This window comes from Phascolarctos cinereus, unplaced genomic scaffold (genome assembly GCF_003287225.1).
Source record: "Phascolarctos cinereus isolate Bilbo 61053 unplaced genomic scaffold, phaCin_HiC Scaffold_3;HRSCAF=262, whole genome shotgun sequence".
Lineage (NCBI taxonomy): Eukaryota > Metazoa > Chordata > Mammalia > Diprotodontia > Phascolarctidae > Phascolarctos > Phascolarctos cinereus.
Genome location: NW_027555736.1, coordinates 47,762,262 through 47,779,285, shown reverse-complemented (window position 1 = coordinate 47,779,285; position 17,024 = coordinate 47,762,262). Strand labels below are relative to the sequence as shown.

Genomic DNA, 17,024 nt, shown 5'->3' with positions numbered 1-17,024 from the left:
CTCAGAGTTGTCTTTTTCTATCCCAGGGCCAGTTGAAATGGAAGATTTTCCTTATCACTTTGAAATATTGTGGCTGTCCAGTAAATGTTGAGGGGCTAGAAATTGGATGCTGAGGTTCAGTCTGACAAGGAACACTCACAGAAGGAACCCCCTTTCTGAGTCAGTTCCCAGATATTTATGGACCGCCTGCTGTGTGTATTACCCTTTGTTAGAGTACCAGTAGAAGAGGAGGAGGGCAGTGGAAAGAAGTCACCCTTCCAACACCCTTTTGTCCCACATCTCATCTCATGGGCTTTGGGTGCAGGTCTTTGCAAATATCTTCTGTGGAAGAGCTACCCAATGGACTGAAGGCGTTCCTCTGGTTCATCTAATATTTAGTAAATAGCAGTGGTCTGTTCAAACTGTGTGTTCTCTCTCACTTGAACTATTGTGTGACTTAGGTCACCTCTTTTTCCAGACATATACATCTTTGATGGTGTCTTCTGCTGTTTCAGGTTTTGAAGCTTTATTTTATTTTGAACTTAAACCCAAAAAATCTGAGCATTTCCATATAGAGTCAAACAGAAAAGAGATATATGTGAAACTCTGAATCTCCTACTGCATACAGCTTGCTTTAAAAAAAAAGTATAATAAATTTAACATGTTGTTCTCAAAGCTGTCCTGCTTGTTTGACTCTTTCTGAACATCTCTCCAAGTGAATTTTTTTGGGGAGGGTGAGGCAGTTGGTTACAGCTAGTGAGTGCTGTGTGTCTGAGTCCGAATTTTTTTGAACTCAGGTACTCTTGGCTCCAGGGCGGGTGCTCTACCCACAGCACCACCTAGCTGCCCCCAAGTGAATTTTTGAAAAAGATATTTCATGTCACTTAATCCTGATTGTCTCAAAAAAAAAAAAGATTTCATGACCTTTATTATTTTCTTCCCCTGTTTTTGACAACATTTTGACTAGGTTCCTACTTCTCCCCAAATACCTTTACCTGCTGAATAAAAGAAAAACAGTCCTTATAACAAATAAACAGGCAGGCAAGACACATCCACACATTTGCCATGTATAAAAATGTATGCCTCATCCTGCCCCTCAAATCCATTGCTTTTCTGTCAGGAGGTAGCTTCATCATCAGCTCTCCAAAGTTGGGGGTCAGTAGTTGCGTTAATTAGAGTCTTTCAAGATTTAGGGCAGCTGGGTGGTATGGTTGATAGAACGCTGAACTTGGAGTTAAGGAAGAAGTACGTGAGTTTGAATTTGGCCTCAGGATTTTACTAGCCATGTGACCCTGGGCAAGTCACTTAACCTCTTTCTGCTGCCTCAGTTTCCTCATTTGTAAAATGGGGATAATAATTGCACCTACTTTCCAGGGTTGTTCTGAATATGGCAGTTAACAATGTAAAGTGCTTTGCTTACCGCAATATGCTGTGTTAAGTTCTTGATACTGTTATTTCCGTTTTTCTTACAGTGTTGTTCTTTGGTTCTGCTCACTTAGTCTTCCTAGCTTTTTTTTAAGTCCACCACTTTTTCCATTTTTCACATAATCTGTTACATTATTCAACCATAACTCATTCAGCTATTCTCTAGTTGATGTGTGTCCCTTTGTTTCCATTTCTTCAACACTATCAAAAAAGAATGGCCGTGAATATTTTTGTATATAGAGGAATATAGTCTAGTAGTGATATCACTAGGTCAAAAGGCATGACACATTTTAGTAACTTTTGGAACATAGTTTCAGGTTGCTTTCCGGAATGACTGAATCAATTATAGCTCCACCAACAATGTACCAGTTTGCCTGTCTTCCTGCAGCTCCTTCAACAATTGTCATTTTTCCTTTTTTGTTGACTTTGCCAGTCTGATAGGTATGAGATAGAACCTCAGAATTGTTTTATTCTGTGTTTCTCTAATTATTAGTTGGAGCATTTTTATATGCCTGTTGATCACTTGGATTTCTTCCTTTGAGGACAGACTATTTAGTTCCTCTGACCATTTATCTGTAAGGCGATGGCTGTCATTTTTATAAATGCATGTGACATATGTATATATGTGTGTGTGTGTGTGTGTGTGTGTGTGTGTGTGTATAATACTGAGAGAAAACATCAGATCTTTATTAGAGAAACTTGCTGCAAAGATTTCTTCCAGTTGATTGTTTCACTTAAACTTTTAGCTACAATTGATTTTGTTGTGCAAAAGCTTTTCAATTTTGCATAATCACAGTTGTCCTTGGCAATGTCTTTTGTGCTTTTTTGTGCACACACACACACTGCTCTTGACAGTGATGCGCTTGGTTAACTTAGAATGCCTCAGGGAAGATGGTGATCATTCTTCCCTTTTTGTATCACCTACATTGTAACTCTTCAACAATCATGGTGTTCCATGATCATAGTCATGCTGTATCATAATGAGAACATTGATATTAAAAATAGGAACTTGGTGGTATTCAGCTACTTAAAATTACTGAAAGTTCTGTAGGGTTTTCCCAGTGTGATACAGCCTCATCATCACCCCCTATTCACTTGTGGGCCCAGTGAGATATATTGATGGACTCCCAGTGGGTTGTCTGTTCAACTCATTTATATAAGTTGTACAATATGTGTTCTTCATTCACTTGGTTTTTCTTTGAAACAATACAGATCTCATTGGAAAGTCCTAGTGTTTCCACACCCAATACAGTCAGTAAAATGCCTGCTACAAATAAGTGTGCCTGTACTATCTCTCTGTGAATAGAGAATCCTTCTTCTGTATGAGCTTGGGGCAGGGCATCTTCATTATATTGTTGAAGATTTTTGGTGTTCATTGCCAGATGTCAAGAGGGAGTCACTGAACAAAGTTTACCCTTGTAGGTCTGTCATGGAATAGTGTATGATAATGTACGCTGGGAGATGGCTTATTCTAGCAGAGCCTTGCATTTTGTTTTATATCATCAGTTGCTTCTTTGTGATCAGCAAACACAGAGATGGTGGACTATGAGAGCCTTCATTTCCTTCTTGTATTTTCATCAAAAATATGTCAAATATTCATAGACTATCCATAAGAGGGTTTTATCCAGATGAGAGCAGACAGTTGACTTGTCTGATTGTTGCTGATGTCTTCGCAGTCTGCTTTTTGGGGGTGATAGTACCATCTGTGATTTTTTCCCCCAGTTCTTTTTGAATCTGCTTCTCTTTGAGATAGCTTGAAGATTGATCCCTGGGTGGTCTTACATTAATTAATGCACTTTTGGTTAGTCCACTGCTCTGTATGATAATCTGGAAATGTGCAAGGAGAGACTCTGACCCCTTGACCTAGTGCTGCTGGGCTGGTATCTTCTAAGGAGATCAAAGACAGAAACAAAGCTCTACAAAATGTAGATAGTAGCAAAGAATTGCTTGGGGAACAGCCGACCACCACTGTGGCGTAGAAATAGGAATTCGGAGAAGCATGGGGAAGATTTCTAGGAACCAGCGCTGTGAGATGAATAGAACCAGAACAGTAAGCATTCATACGTAGTGACTAAAAAAGTTTAAATGAAAAAATCCCTAGAAAGGAGGCTGAACTCAGAATAATCTGATCACCAACAAGAGTGCTAGAGAAGAGAAAATGAAACACCTAGATCTTCTCTTGAGAAGTCAGGGACTGTAAGGACAGAATGTTTTATATATTGTTAGCCGTATTCTCTATATTGGTTGTTTTCTCTGTTATGAAGGAACATTCAGTTTGGAAGTTGGGGCTGAAGTATATCTAAAAATGACATTGATATTAAAAAATTTAATTTTGTAAGTCTTGTTACTTTGAACTTGGATTTCTCCTGTATCTCTTCATGTCCAGCTACTTTTGCCAACTTCATAAGTGCTAATGCCACTGATTGCATTGTCACTGTTGATGAGAATAGATTGCCATAGAAACACCAGCTGATCCTTCCATTTCATGTTTGTTTCTTGTTGTCCTTCTAGTTTCATTTACAAATGAATGTCGTACCGATGAGATCATGCATCCATGTAGTCAAAGTGAAGTCTCTCCTTGTTTCATTAGTCTGTACTGTGATGACTTTTTGGCTGTCGCTTTGATGACCACCAGCCAGCTCAGATATTTTAAAAGTAGTGTTGGCCTCTAATGAGCTATGGACAACTTCAGATGACGAAGCAATTAAAATTACTTACAGAATCTGACTTAAATCTGCTAGTTACTTTCCTTTCTTGGCTGCTCAAGGCCCAGGAATAGTAATTGGGTACTAGCGTGTGAAGTATCTAAAATTCAGACCGCATATTTTCAACATCACCATTTTTGCCTTTGCTATCTAGGAAAGTCTGAGTCTTTGGTTTTTTTGGGTTTTTTTGTTTGTTTGTTTTTAATGGCTGTTTTCTGTTTCAAAATAAAATGGAAGTGAGGGGATATTAAGTTTCCTGCCATCTCTCTCACTGTCTCCCCTTCTATTTTGTATTTCAGCCATCTGGAAAGTGATGATTCACTTTTCCCTTCAGTGTACCCCCACACTTTCAGCTCCATGGCTTTATTCAAGCTATTCGTAATCTCACATTTGTTCCCTTCCCATCCCTAATCTCCCTGTTGACTTCTCACCCTTCCAACTCTGCCCTGGAAATGAGGAAGACAAGTTCAAATCCTGCCTCAGACACATCCTAACTGTGTGACTGTGGGCAAGTCATTTAACCTCTCTGGGCCTCAGTTTCCTCATCTGTAAAATGGAGATAATAATAACTCGAACCTCCCAGAGATAAGGCTCAAATGAGATAATATTTAAATGTTTGCTATGTGTCAAATTCTGGGAATAAAAAGAAAAGCAAGGATCCTTGCCCTCAAGAAATTCCAATGGGGAAGACAATATGCAAATATCTGTGTACACACAAGATAATAGTGTAAATGAAAGATAATCTGAGTTTGAAGACACTAATAGTGGAGGTGGGACAGACTAGGAAAGACTTAGAGAAGGTAAGATTTGAGAGATTTTTTTTCCAGTAATTTTTGTAAATTAAATTTTTTTTTAGTGTATATTTTTTCTCTTTACCACATTATACCCCCCTCCCCCAAAAGAAAGAAAATCTTTGTAGCAAATATGCATCATAAAACAAAACAGATTCCTGTTGGCCATGTCCACAAGTGCATCTGCTAATCCTTTAAAGGTCAATTCAAGTGGCATCTCCTTCATGAAGTCTTTCTTAATTCCCATAGCTGGAAATTTTTTTCATCTTCATCCAATTTCATCATTTTATAGTCTTGTAGATTTATCATAATTTACCCCAGAGGTTTCCAAAGTGGGCGATACCGCACCTTGCAGGGTGCTGGAACAATGAGGGCAGTGGTAGTAGCCTCAGGTGGAGTTGGGGGGCATTGAATAAAAATAAGGGAGCAGTGGAAGCATAAGGAAAGAAGACAATAAAATTTTGAAAAACTGTTACGCGTGTTTCGTCTGTTGTGTAACAGAGTTAGAGTCATAGTGATTTCATTATTTTCCAGGTAAACACATAAAATCCAAGTTATAACCGATCAGTGGTCAAGTCTGCCACTGGGCCTTAACAAGCAGGTGTTGGAAGGGAAGCATATTGTGCATTGTTGGGAAGTCCAGCATGCATCAGCAGGAATATATGCATGTATTGTTTGTAATATATTTGTTTATATATAATGTATGATTATGTGATGCAATATTTCATCATCAAAATTGCAATGCAGGAAAAACCCCTCAAATTTACAATAAATTATTAAATTTAAGATGCATCATTTTTGGAGCAGCTATGTGGCGCAGTGGATAGCACGCTGGCCCTGAAGTCAGGAGGACCTGAGTTCAGATCCAGCCTCAGACCAGACACTTGATACTGGCTGTGTGACCCTGGGCAAGTCACTTAACACCAATTGCCTTAAAAAAAAAAAGATACATCATTTTTTAAAAAAAGTTCTATGTTTTTGAAATAATACAAATTTCAAAAAACTTGTTTTAAAGGGTTAAAAAAGGTAGATTTCCCGGGGAGGGGGGAGCTGAGTAATTTTTTTTTTTTTTTGAAAAGGGGGCAGTAGGCCAGATAAGTTTGGGAACCTCTGGTCTAACGTATGTATTTGTGTGTATGGTTTAAACACCACCCCCTCCACCCTACTCTTCTGGAAGGTTGTAGCTATCATGTATTATTTATCTTTTTTTCTTCTCAGAATGTAACAGTGTACTTCTCATTGTAGGTACATAATGTTTGTTGAATAAATGATTGAAATAAATATTTTGCTTTGGGAGTAACAGGAATACCATTCTGCTGTTCTCTACACATTTCCATTTCTACTAGAGAAAATATTCATTATTTTTTTAATAGCTAAGTAAAACTCTGAGTCTAATCTGCACTCACTTCAGAAAAGAAGGGGTTGAAAAATTGCTTGAAAACATAAAGCCTAGCTCCGTTTCTTATTAGGAAAAGAAAAACTATTGACATGGAAGAGAGAAGGATGAACAGCTGATGTGGCATTGCCATTAAGTGGCATAGGGATGGCAGATGCTTGAGCATCTACTCTACTTCTGTCCCTAAGGTTCTTTTGACAGTTTCAGATGGGGCATCTGGGGAATGAGGCAGAGAAAAGGGTGAGGAAGGACCATTGTTTGGCCCTTTCAGAAACAAAAACAAGTCAAGGTGGATGTATCTTAATTTCTCAGTGAAAAAGTCTCTCTCTGCTTCTCACTGTCAGACACGTGCCCTGGAAGTTGTTAGGCTAGACACCTCAGTAGTGAGTTCAAGTATGAGTGAACCCCCAAATTCATTGTGGGAAAAAGTGTGAGGCTCGGAATCAGAAAATCCAAGTCTGACTTCTGGCCTTACTCTACAACTGGGGACAAAGCTTCGCCTCCCTTTGTCTCCACTTGTCATCTGTAAAAGGAGAGGGCGTGTATTTGTGCTACTGCAGGATCAGTGGGTAAATATGTACTGTTTTTCCTCATCGCACTGTTTTGGTCCTAAACAGACTGAACTGCTTTTCTAAATCAGACTTGTCTAAATTGTGTGTTCGCACTTGTTATTGAGGTGCGACAGAAGTGTACAAGGTGAAAAAAAGCACAAAGGATGAACATGAAGACAATGTCCATGATGAGTTGGAGTAAATGTTAAAAAGAGAACCTTTCACGTGTATGTATTTATGTGGCACTTTGGTATGATTTTTCAGAAGATACCTCTGGGTATGTGCATCTGTATCTCAACTTTCTAAGAGATCTTATTTGGGGTCTGGTGTGTATTTGGGCCACTAAGTTGTTATTCACAGTTACGTTCACTTCAGCAGCCAAAGCTGAAAGTCAATTCTGTTTTAGCGTCTTGAGCTTTTAGAAAATTATCAAAACGTGACTTATTCCAAGGCTTAGAAGATGAGATGATCCCATCTTGGATCCTTTGCCCTTACTCATGTCTTTCTCCCTCCTCTCCACTTCCTTTCTGAGTCACAGACTCTGGGTTGGTTGTCCCGAGCGTCTCCTACGAGCTGCATAAGAAGCTGGTATCGGTAGCTGAGAAGCATGGCCTGACACTGGAGCGGAGGCTGGAGATGACTGGAGTTTGTGCCAGCCAAATGGCCCTGACCCTGCTGGGGGGACCTAACAGGTGAGTCAGTGTCTCTTGAGCCTGAGGTTCCAGGAGAAGTGGGGCTTAGGATTTGGAGATCAGCATCTTTAATGTTTCACCACCACTCAGTGCCTTGCCCAGAAGAGCCACCATGCTTAACAGTATCCTGTTGAGTGATTGGAATAAATAGCTGCCCACTGTGCAGCCAGGGAGGTAGTTTGGTTCTTCCTTATGTCCTGTGATCAGAGTTGCTTTTCCTTTGTAGTGTTCCCAACGCCTTTCCTCCTATCTGCTCTCACCTTGCCTCTCCCTCACCCAGTTATCATTTCTTCAATCTGTCCTTTCTTGACTGAAATCTGTGGCCCCAAGGCTGCAGCCCTCTAGGATATCCTGAAGTTCTGTTTGTGAATTTGTCCCAAGTTCATCAGCCAAGATTCCCCAACAAAATGTCTGCTGGGCTTAGGTACCTCTGCCTCCCTGTTCTAAGCCCAGGGTAAGTCAGGTGGGAATAAAATGGGTTTAGCTGTAAATTGGTTTCCCTCCCTTGGCATGTGTCAAACAGCTTACTGTTCCTAAGGATTCACGAACGGCATCACTGACTTTGGGGGAGGAGAAGGATTCTCACTTCTTCCGATAAAGTCTATAAGGTCAGAGTCTTAACATAAAACCCTCTCAGAGAGCCCAAAAGGCATCTGCTGAGCCTCTTTGAAAGCCTAGGCCTCACCCAGTTGCATCCACACTCTCTGTAGACCTTGAAGCCTTCCTCAAGGACCTGTGAGGTCTCCTTTCCTCTTGTCCCACAGCATTTCCAGATCCTCCCATTGTTATCAGTGGCCTAGGGAGATTTAATTTAATCAGAAGAAGCATCAGCATCCAGAAGAAGTAAAGGACAAAGCCTGGATGGCAGAAGGCCTCTTTTGAATGTGACTGTACAGGTCATGAGAGCTAGAAAGGCAGCTCAAGGGACCTGAGAGATGAAGGCCAATCCCCTCACTTGGAAGGGTAGAGGACTGAGGCCTAAAGAAAAATGGGACTCTCAGCCCTCTCTGATGACTTTCTCTGCCTGAATATGCTGTAATCACTGCCTCAGATATGTCAGGTTGTCATGAGGAGCGGAACTCTGAACCTCTGGTGGTGTTCTGGAGCGAGCTCCTGCAAAAGGGAGTAGGGTCATCAAAGACACCCTGTAGCTGATCATGAAATTCCCCTCTGAGTTCCACCCGGAGAGCACCCCTGCAAAGGATTTAAGGTTACTTTTCAGAACCCACATAGAACTCTTTATTTACAGTTCAGCTATGGGTCACCACCTCCTGTGGGGTCATGAAAAATTTGGCAACAGTGAAAGGTTTTTGAATGCACAATGACCAAAAATTACTTAAAAATCAAATGCGTAATGAGTCCAAGGTGTTTCTGGCAGCACTTGTCTGTATTGCATCTTGCAACTTCACTGTAGCCTTGGTTCTGAACACAAAGCATGCACACTTTACACTGCTCATGCCCTCAGGCCACACAACGGCCGGGTCACGAGTGGAGAAAGTTTAAGAAGCCCTGGTCTAGAGCACCCTACTAGGGATAGCCCCTGGTCCTTTATTCCTGAGAGGACCCCACCATCAATGTCCCTCCCCATCTCTGGACCCCGCTCCTTGTTTGTTCTTTCCTTCACTATCTGTCTTCCCAGTCTGTCCTCCCTCCATCCTTGCCTATCTTTCTCTATAACCAGTGTCTGCTGTGGTCTCTGTCTTTGTTTTCTTCACCCCTGAACCTCCCAAGAACCACTGCATTCAGTCTGCTGAGGAGGTAGGAAATATAACTATTTCCCTGGTCTTTAGTATAGTTTGGGTTGGGAGGCAGAACATGGTAGTAGGAAAAGCATTGGATATGGAGCTAGAAGACCTGGCTTGAGTCACAGCCTCGGTGCTCCAATGCTCCGATGCTCCGGTACCCCGTGGTCTCAGGCAGGCTTTTCTTTGCACTGGTTCTCACTTCTCTTCATCTCGGAAATGAAGGGATCGGACTGGGTGGTGTCTTAAGGTTCCTTCCAGCTCTAAGGCTGGGATCCCATGACTAAATGAACATTTTGTGATCCAAAAGCCTGAAGAGACATTTGTTGACAACCCCTAACCTAGGCCCTTTGTGTAGATGCTGTTCAAGCTTTATAAAAGCTGTATAAATGTCTAGGTTGTCTCCTCCCCCTCCCCCTCCCACTCCAGGTTATGCTTTTTATTGAGGTAAGGAAATACACCTGAAACAAATGCTAAATGGAATGAAGTTGACTAAAAGTGTTGTAGAATCAGAAAAGAGAGTGATCAGGATGGGCAGAGAAGACTTCCTGAAGAAGGCAGGGCTTCAGCCGGACCTTGCTGGAAGGGCAGGTTTTAGTTCCCCATAGAGCATGGCAAGAACAGGGTCGGTCGGTATTGAATGTGGCTTGGCAGGGACAATAAACAGATGACCTAGCTGGAGTCATGCTGTATGCTGAGGAGTGAGAAGGCCAGAGAAATCAGGGAGGCCAGGTAATGAAAGCAAGGCAGAGGCTTTGGACGCGCTACCATGAGCAGTTAGGGAGCCATTGAGGGTTCTTGAGTTAGCTAGGGGGATAATATGGCGGAAATGTGTTTGGGGTACTAGTCTGGATGGCCCAGCACCAGGTCAGGGGAAAATGGGAATGCCGGTCTTTTAGTCTAGATGTGTTTTGCTGGCATAAATGTGGAGGAGCAGCCTGCTAAGGAGATGCGGGTAGAGGACGATCGCTTCTTCAGGATGCTTGACTAGCACTGGGTGGCTTGGTCTGAAGAACTAGTAGCTTATGTCCTCCCATCCCTCCTTTGCAGATTGAATCCCAAGAATGTCCACCAAAGGCCTACAGTGGCCTTGCTTTGTGGTCCCCATGTGAAGGGGGCTCAGGGCATAAGCTGTGGGCGACACCTTGCCAACCATGATGTCCACGTTATCCTCTTCCTGCCTAACTTTGTCAAGATGTTAGAGTCTGTCACCAATGAACTGTCCCTCTTCAGCAAGACTCAGGGCCAGCAGGTGTCCAGTCTCAAAGGTGAGTGAGAGCGCTGGACCCCAGGGCGGGGCAGCAAGGAGGTGGAAAGGTTCTCATTTCCCTACGCGTCCCCTCTCACATTACTCTGCTGCAGACTGAGAGGTCAGAGACCTGGGCCCTGGTCCGAGCTCTGCCTCTCACTCACTGTGTGACCTTGGGCAAGGTCCTTTCCCCAGCCAGGAGAACTTTCTCTGAGCCTTTACTGGAAAAGGAATTCAAGGGCTAATTGGTCTCTTTGTGACTGACTTTTGCAATCTATTTCTGTCCTCTGGTGGCAGCACGTAGAAACAGTGGTACTTAGAAAGCAACCATCATTCGTAGGATGGCCAGTTCATATGGTATCTTACTGATGTAAGGCACCTTCAACTCCGTCATTTTACACAGGGGAAAACTGAGGCTCAGAGGGTGGAAACCACTACCTTAAGTTGCCCAGTGAATTAGGCATTGACTTAACTCAAAGGCCTGGGTCCCTCATCAGCAACCACAAATATTTTATGAGCCTACTGGGCGAGATCTTGGGAGTCCAAATAAGTACAGAATTCAGCCCAGGTGGAAAGGTGGGCACACATTCTAAAAAGCTGATGCTTCCCCCCATACAGAATAGAATCTGCTGGGCCTGGGGTAAGGGATGTGTCAAAGGAAGCTGACCTTCATCCTGAGGCCAGCAAATTACTGATGGCTGGGAAGTTGAGTGTATATGGAGGGTATCTCAGTGAGCCCCACCCACTGCCTGGAAAAGTATAACAGAGAACATATGTCCCCTCTCCCCCTCCCAGGCTGATCTGAGAGCTTTACAGGAGGCAGCAGCAGGCAAAGGAAACAGCAGTGAGCTTGGAATCAGGAGACTTGGGTTTGAGTTATTGCTTTGATACTTACTCAGGGTGCCCAGGAGCACTTGATAAATGCTTGTCTCGGAGCCTCAGTTTCCTTGTCTGTAGGCTGAAGGAGTTGATCTAGATTAGAGGTTCTTAACCTGGGGTCTATGAACTTTTAAAAACTATTTTGAGAACTATATTTCAATAGAATTATTTCTTTTGTAATCCCATGTGTTTTGTTTTATGTGTTTAAAAATGGTATTCTAAGAAAGGATCCGTAGGCTTCCCCAGACACTGTCAACAGGTCCGCTACACAAAAATGATTAAAAAGACCTGGTTTAGAGGATTCCTGACATTCCTTCCAGTTCTAGATCCTAGGACCCGAGTTTCAATTCCAGCACCAACATTTGCTAACTCTGTGATTTTAGAGAAGCCACTGAGCCGTTCTGAGCTGAGCCTGTTTTCTCAATTGCAAAGAAACGGAATAATGACCCTTATGCCACCTGCTTCACCAGGTGATTGTGAGGAAAATGCTTTGTAAACCTGTAACACTTTATCAGTCTGGGTTGGATTGCTATTAGACAGTGGGTAGGGGAGTAGAATCAAGAGTGTTGGCAGCTAACAGAGCCAGAAAGACTTTGCTCAACTCTGGCCTCAGACGCAACTGTATTGTGACCCTGGGCAAGACACTTCATCGCTGTCTGCCTCAGTTTCCTCCTCTGTAAAATGGGAAGAATAATAGCACCTGCTTCCCAAGATTGTTATGACAAAGTGAGATATTTGTAAAGAACTTTGGAAACCTTGAAGCACTGTAAAAATGTTATAACAATGATGGTGGTGGTGGTGGTGGTAATAATAATAATAATAATGCTGCCTTTCTCAGCTTTGTGTGTATTCCACTGCTCAGAAATCTTCCTTTTAGTGCCTTAGGGGAGATTCAATCTTAACAGCAGCGATAGGAGGAGAATTCAGCCTCTCTTCCTGTTAGTTCTCCTGCTAGAGGGAGAATGAGTCCAGCTGAAAGCCTGGATCGCGGTCCCCAAGATGGATTTGAATGTCAGCTCCCTTTTATGGAGCATCTTAAAGTCCGTACTGCAAGCAGAGCTTTTACAACCCCAGACGTTAGTCTTAAGGTCTAAACCCATTTGGTTCCACTTGAAATGTCTGTCCCTATCCCATTACGTCGTATCAATCCTGTTTGGGATTTCTAGCTAGACGACACCTGGGAGATCATCTCGTAGAACCTTTCTGTTGCAGATGAGGAAGCTGCAGCTCCCCGTGATTAACTGCCTTGCCCTAGGTCCCTCAGCTGCTCCAGGTGCCGCCCTCTTTCTGCACGCTGCCTTCACAGGCTCACCTCGATGGCTGGGCTCCCCCAAACGTCACCTTCCACCAGCAGAGCTCTTGGCTGTTGCTTGTTCCCCTGAACAAGTGCAGCTATGCCTGGTAGAAATATGGATGCCAAACACTGGGACAGCCTCTCACTTGGGAAAGGATGTGGTCAGGCATAAGAATGATTGGTGTTTACAGAGACTGAGGGTATAGTGAGGCAGGTGCCCTAACTCAGGGCAGTCTTGAAGACCAGAGTTAGACTTGACTGCTTTCACTTGCAGATCTCCCCACCAGCCCTGTGGACCTGGTGATCAATTGCCTGGATTGTCACGAGAATGCCTTCCTCCGAGACCAGCCCTGGTACAAAGCGGCTGTGGACTGGGCCAATCAGAACCGGGCACCCGTCCTCAGCATAGACCCGCCGATGTGCGAGGCCGAGCTGGGCATCGATGCCAAGTGGTCTCTGGCCCTGGGCCTGCCGTTGCCCCTCGGTGAGCGTGCGGGACGCGTTTACCTGTGTGACATCGGCATCCCTCAGCAGGTGTTCCAGGAGGTGGGCATCGACTACCGCTCACCCTTTGGCTGCAAATTCGTCATCCCACTGCACTCGACGTAGGCGATGGGCCCGGCAGGGGCGTCCTGGGACGGCCCAGAGGCTCTGGAGCCAGATGCTGACAATTAACTTGAGAGAATGCCTTAAGGATGTGAAGCTCCGTGGACAGTGTTGTGTTGTGTTGTGTTTGTTTTGTTTTGTTTCCTTTAAGGTTTGTTTCTTCTGCAAGAAACAAAATATTTAAAACTGAAGAGTAACTGCCCTTTGAAGGGGAGAGACATCTCTGAATAAGGCTGTCCCTTAGGGCCAAGGTAGGGCCAGGGCATGGGAAGCATGGAGTGCCAGGCCTGCTGCTCAGGGACCCACCCAATCTGGCCAAGTGGCCTGTTTCTCAGTGGAGGCTTTTTGTTTACAGACACAGGCAGCTTTTGGACCGGGTTTGAGGTTTACAGCCACCAGACCTGAGGGCAGGGCAGGGTATCCCCAGCGACTCTTTGCTTTCCTCTTTCTCCTCTGGTTCTTCCTCTGTCCCCTACCCCCAGTCCTTTTTTTTTTTAAAGTAGCCCCTCCCTCTAATTGTGTCAGATATGCTGGGGTGCAATTGCCCTTGTTGGGGGCTGGTTTCATTTTCCTGTTACTTTGATGTTTTTGATGGTAGCCAGAGTTGAGTTTTCTTTCCTGCCTTCCCTCAGTCCTGAGCCACGTGGCCCACGCAGAAAGCTGGTGTCCAGGAGGAAGCCTGGCCAGCTCTTGTCTGTCTGCTCTACTGGCGCAACAACTGAAGACCAGTTTGTGTTTTTTGGTTGTTCTTTTGGTGTTAATTTTTTCATTTTGCCCTTGGTCTGACCTGGGTACCCAGTAGACATTTTTTTCTCAAGGGGTCAGCACAACCTTTTACTTCTCCGCCTCCCAAGCCAAGTCTTGGGGAGGGGAGTATTTTGTGTCCCGTCAGGCTGATGTTTCCTGTGTTTGGTTTGACCCCTTTGATTCTCGTATGTTTTCAGCACGGGTAGCTTTGGGACATATTACTGTAGAGCCACAGTGCCCATCCACCTTGCCAGCAGTACCCCCTACTGCCACCCCCCCCAGTGCCCATGGGTTCCATAGACTGTGCCACCATTGTTCCCATTGGGACCAAAAGGCTAAAGTGAACTGGTCCTTCCACTGTCATGTTCCTGAGGTTCCTTCCCCACCCGCCATGTTGGCTGGAATATCCTGGTGGTGGACGGATGAGGCCAAGTCTCATCTCCCCCAGAGGATCTTAGTGCATATGCAGAGAAGGGGCATAGTTTTTGTTTAGTATTGGGAGTTCCCTTGTGGGAAACTTGGTGCTGAGCCTGTCTCAAGGTTCCTGTTTTGATTCCAGTACAGAGAGGTGTGTTCAGAGGGCCCGAGGACAGTTGAGGCTGTTGGTGAAAGCCATCATTCCTAATTCCAGTTGTTGGGCTTTTCTTCCCTAAATTTGCCAGGTTGTCTGCTCTTCAGCACCTTCTTCCCTGAGGTCTCTCCTGGGGTGAATGCAGCAGCTGGTTTTATCCAAGAGAAGGGAGGGAGCCCTAGCACTAGAGGGAGGTTTGGGGGCCACACTTGAGCTACACCAACTTTGACCTTTGCCAAGTGGCCTCTTCCCCCAGTATCTGGTGCCCCCCTGGTGTGGCCTGGCTGCCTGGCAGGCTGCTGTTGGTGATATTTGGTGTGAGATGATGCCCTCGGTCACTCTGCCTCTTTCAGGCAGGCCTCTTGTGTCAGAGGTGCCAAAAAAGAAAGAAGTATTGGTCCAACTAGAGGAAGGCTGCTGGGGTGGCCACTGGCCTTGAAGGGTTTACCAAGGATCCCGTGGATTATTCCAGCAAGACATTTCCCAGTTTTTGCAGGTCCTCCTGAGGGTGCTGATCGGGGAGGCACAAGGTCCGTCTTAATCTCTTCTGATGCCAGCCTGTGAGCTCTTCTAGCCCCCTCCTGTCCTGTCCCAGCAGCTGGGGGAAAAGTCCCAAAGAGCTTGCTATTTGGTGCCTTTGGAGGGGAATGAGATTTCATAGAGCCAGACAGATTCAGTTGTCATTTTGGTCCAAGCTCCGTTTTTCGGTATTCAGGGTAGACAATGCCCCTCTGGTTTTTTTTTAAGTCCCTAGGCCGTACTGTGGTCAGAGTAGGGGCCTTAGTATAGATTGTGAAAATTTTTTCTCTCTTTCCTGTTAAGACCCAAGGGGTAATGATCCTCTGACAGGGAGAGAGGCCCTCTCTCTGGCAAATGGCACTAATGGAGCCAGGGCTGTGAGCCATCAGCCTGGTCTCTCCCATCCCTTCCTGGTAAGGGTATCCTGCTCAGGGTTCCAGAGTTCCTCCCCCTGCCCTAGCTCCTAATTCTGTGGAATAGCAAACACAGCTTCCACAGGGCCTGTCCTCGTCTGGGTGGAGAAGGGGGCCTGCCCAGAAGCTTCAAGACTGGTGCAGGCCCCTTAGGAGACAGCAGCCCCTCCCAGGAAGTGCTTTAGCCGTTTTCTGTGCATGACAAATGGAAGTTTGGGTTTCTTTTACAGTTTTGTTTTTCTAGGATGGTGTGAAAGTTTGAAGATGGGTAGCCCTTTTGAAGGGTCTAGACAGACAGTAAGATGAGCTACCCTGGGAAGGAAGAGTTTGGGTTTGAGGGGGATGGGGATGCATCTCCTGACTGCCTGTTCTTCCTGCTGAGGAAAAGTCTGGCTCCCTATTGGGGTTCAGTCAGAAAGTTGAGGTAGAGATCCACAGGAGCAGTGTGGCTTCCTGGGGGGAGGGGGTACAGCCTTGTTTTCTCAGCAGCATTTTTTACTCCATCCTTGGCAGGTTGAGGAACATAATCCTTTTCCTTATTCCTCCTCAGTCCTGCTTATTAGGTTGTCACCTGCCATAATTTGTGTTAAAAGGAAAGTAGCCCTTGATTTCTCTTCTTTTTCCCCCAAGAGAATTTGACTCTTAAAAGCTAGCCCCTCAGAGGTCTTTCTTCCTCTCCCTCTGGCAGCTGAATGAAGGCTGTTGATTGTGCCAGGTGGCCTTGGCTATGGCTTTAGCCCCTCACCACGGACCTTTTGGGGCAGGAGGACAAGAGGAGACCTCGTAAAACTGTTGAGATCATCACTAGTGCAGCTGTTGAGATGGGGGTAGGGAATGACAAAGAACCAGCACTAAAATAAAGCGGAATTGACCGAGCCTGGGGGCTGGCGTGTGTGGTGTACTGCTGTAAGCCAGGCCCGGAGAGCATTTCGTGGAATCCCCACCTGACCCTGACTAGTTATTTCCCGGGCACATTTAATGAGGTTTGAGAAAAGTGGTTAAGCAGACTTTGGGGAGTTAGTAAAGACACCCTATTTCTTCAAGACCTGATCCATTTTCAAGAGCCTGTAGTCAACCACAGCATGTAACACAGAGGCTTTTCCCTGCTGGAGCATGGTCTCCAGAGCTCTCGGGCTGTATAGTTCAGCATCCCCTCTTTGATACTCCATTTCCTCCCAAGGCAGTGCCTCCACGCGGGGCGGCTCTCATCATTGGCTAGTTTTTCTTTATCTCAAACTGGAGTTTGCACCCCCTGTTCTTAGTTTTGCCCCCAGGGCCAAAGCAAAGCAAGTCCACGCAGGACAGCTTGAACACCCCAAACAGGGAGCTTCTGACTACAAAGACTGAGCCGCAAAGGATCCCAGGAGGGAGACACTCCAGTTCTCTTTCCATGATACTGTTTGCTAAGAAACTGTTAAGATCTGAAAGTTGTTCTGATTTTTGGATTAGAAAGTGACAGAACTCC

General features: G+C 44.9%; 1 protein-coding gene across 2 annotated transcripts in view; it reads left to right on the top strand.

Annotated features, from left to right (window-relative positions):
• Positions 1 to 16,435, top strand: part of EDC3 (enhancer of mRNA decapping 3) — a 68,180-nt gene extending 51,745 nt beyond the window's left edge. For both annotated transcript variants that reach the window (XM_020994517.1, XM_020994518.2), the window contains exons 5-7: positions 7,386 to 7,539; positions 10,332 to 10,549; positions 12,978 to 16,435. In XM_020994517.1, the coding sequence (XP_020850176.1) occupies positions 7,386 to 7,539; positions 10,332 to 10,549; positions 12,978 to 13,312 (707 nt within the window). In that variant the 3' untranslated portion in view covers positions 13,313 to 16,435. The remainder of the gene's footprint in view (positions 1 to 7,385; positions 7,540 to 10,331; positions 10,550 to 12,977) is intronic.
• Positions 16,436 to 17,024: the final 589 nt, after the last annotated feature.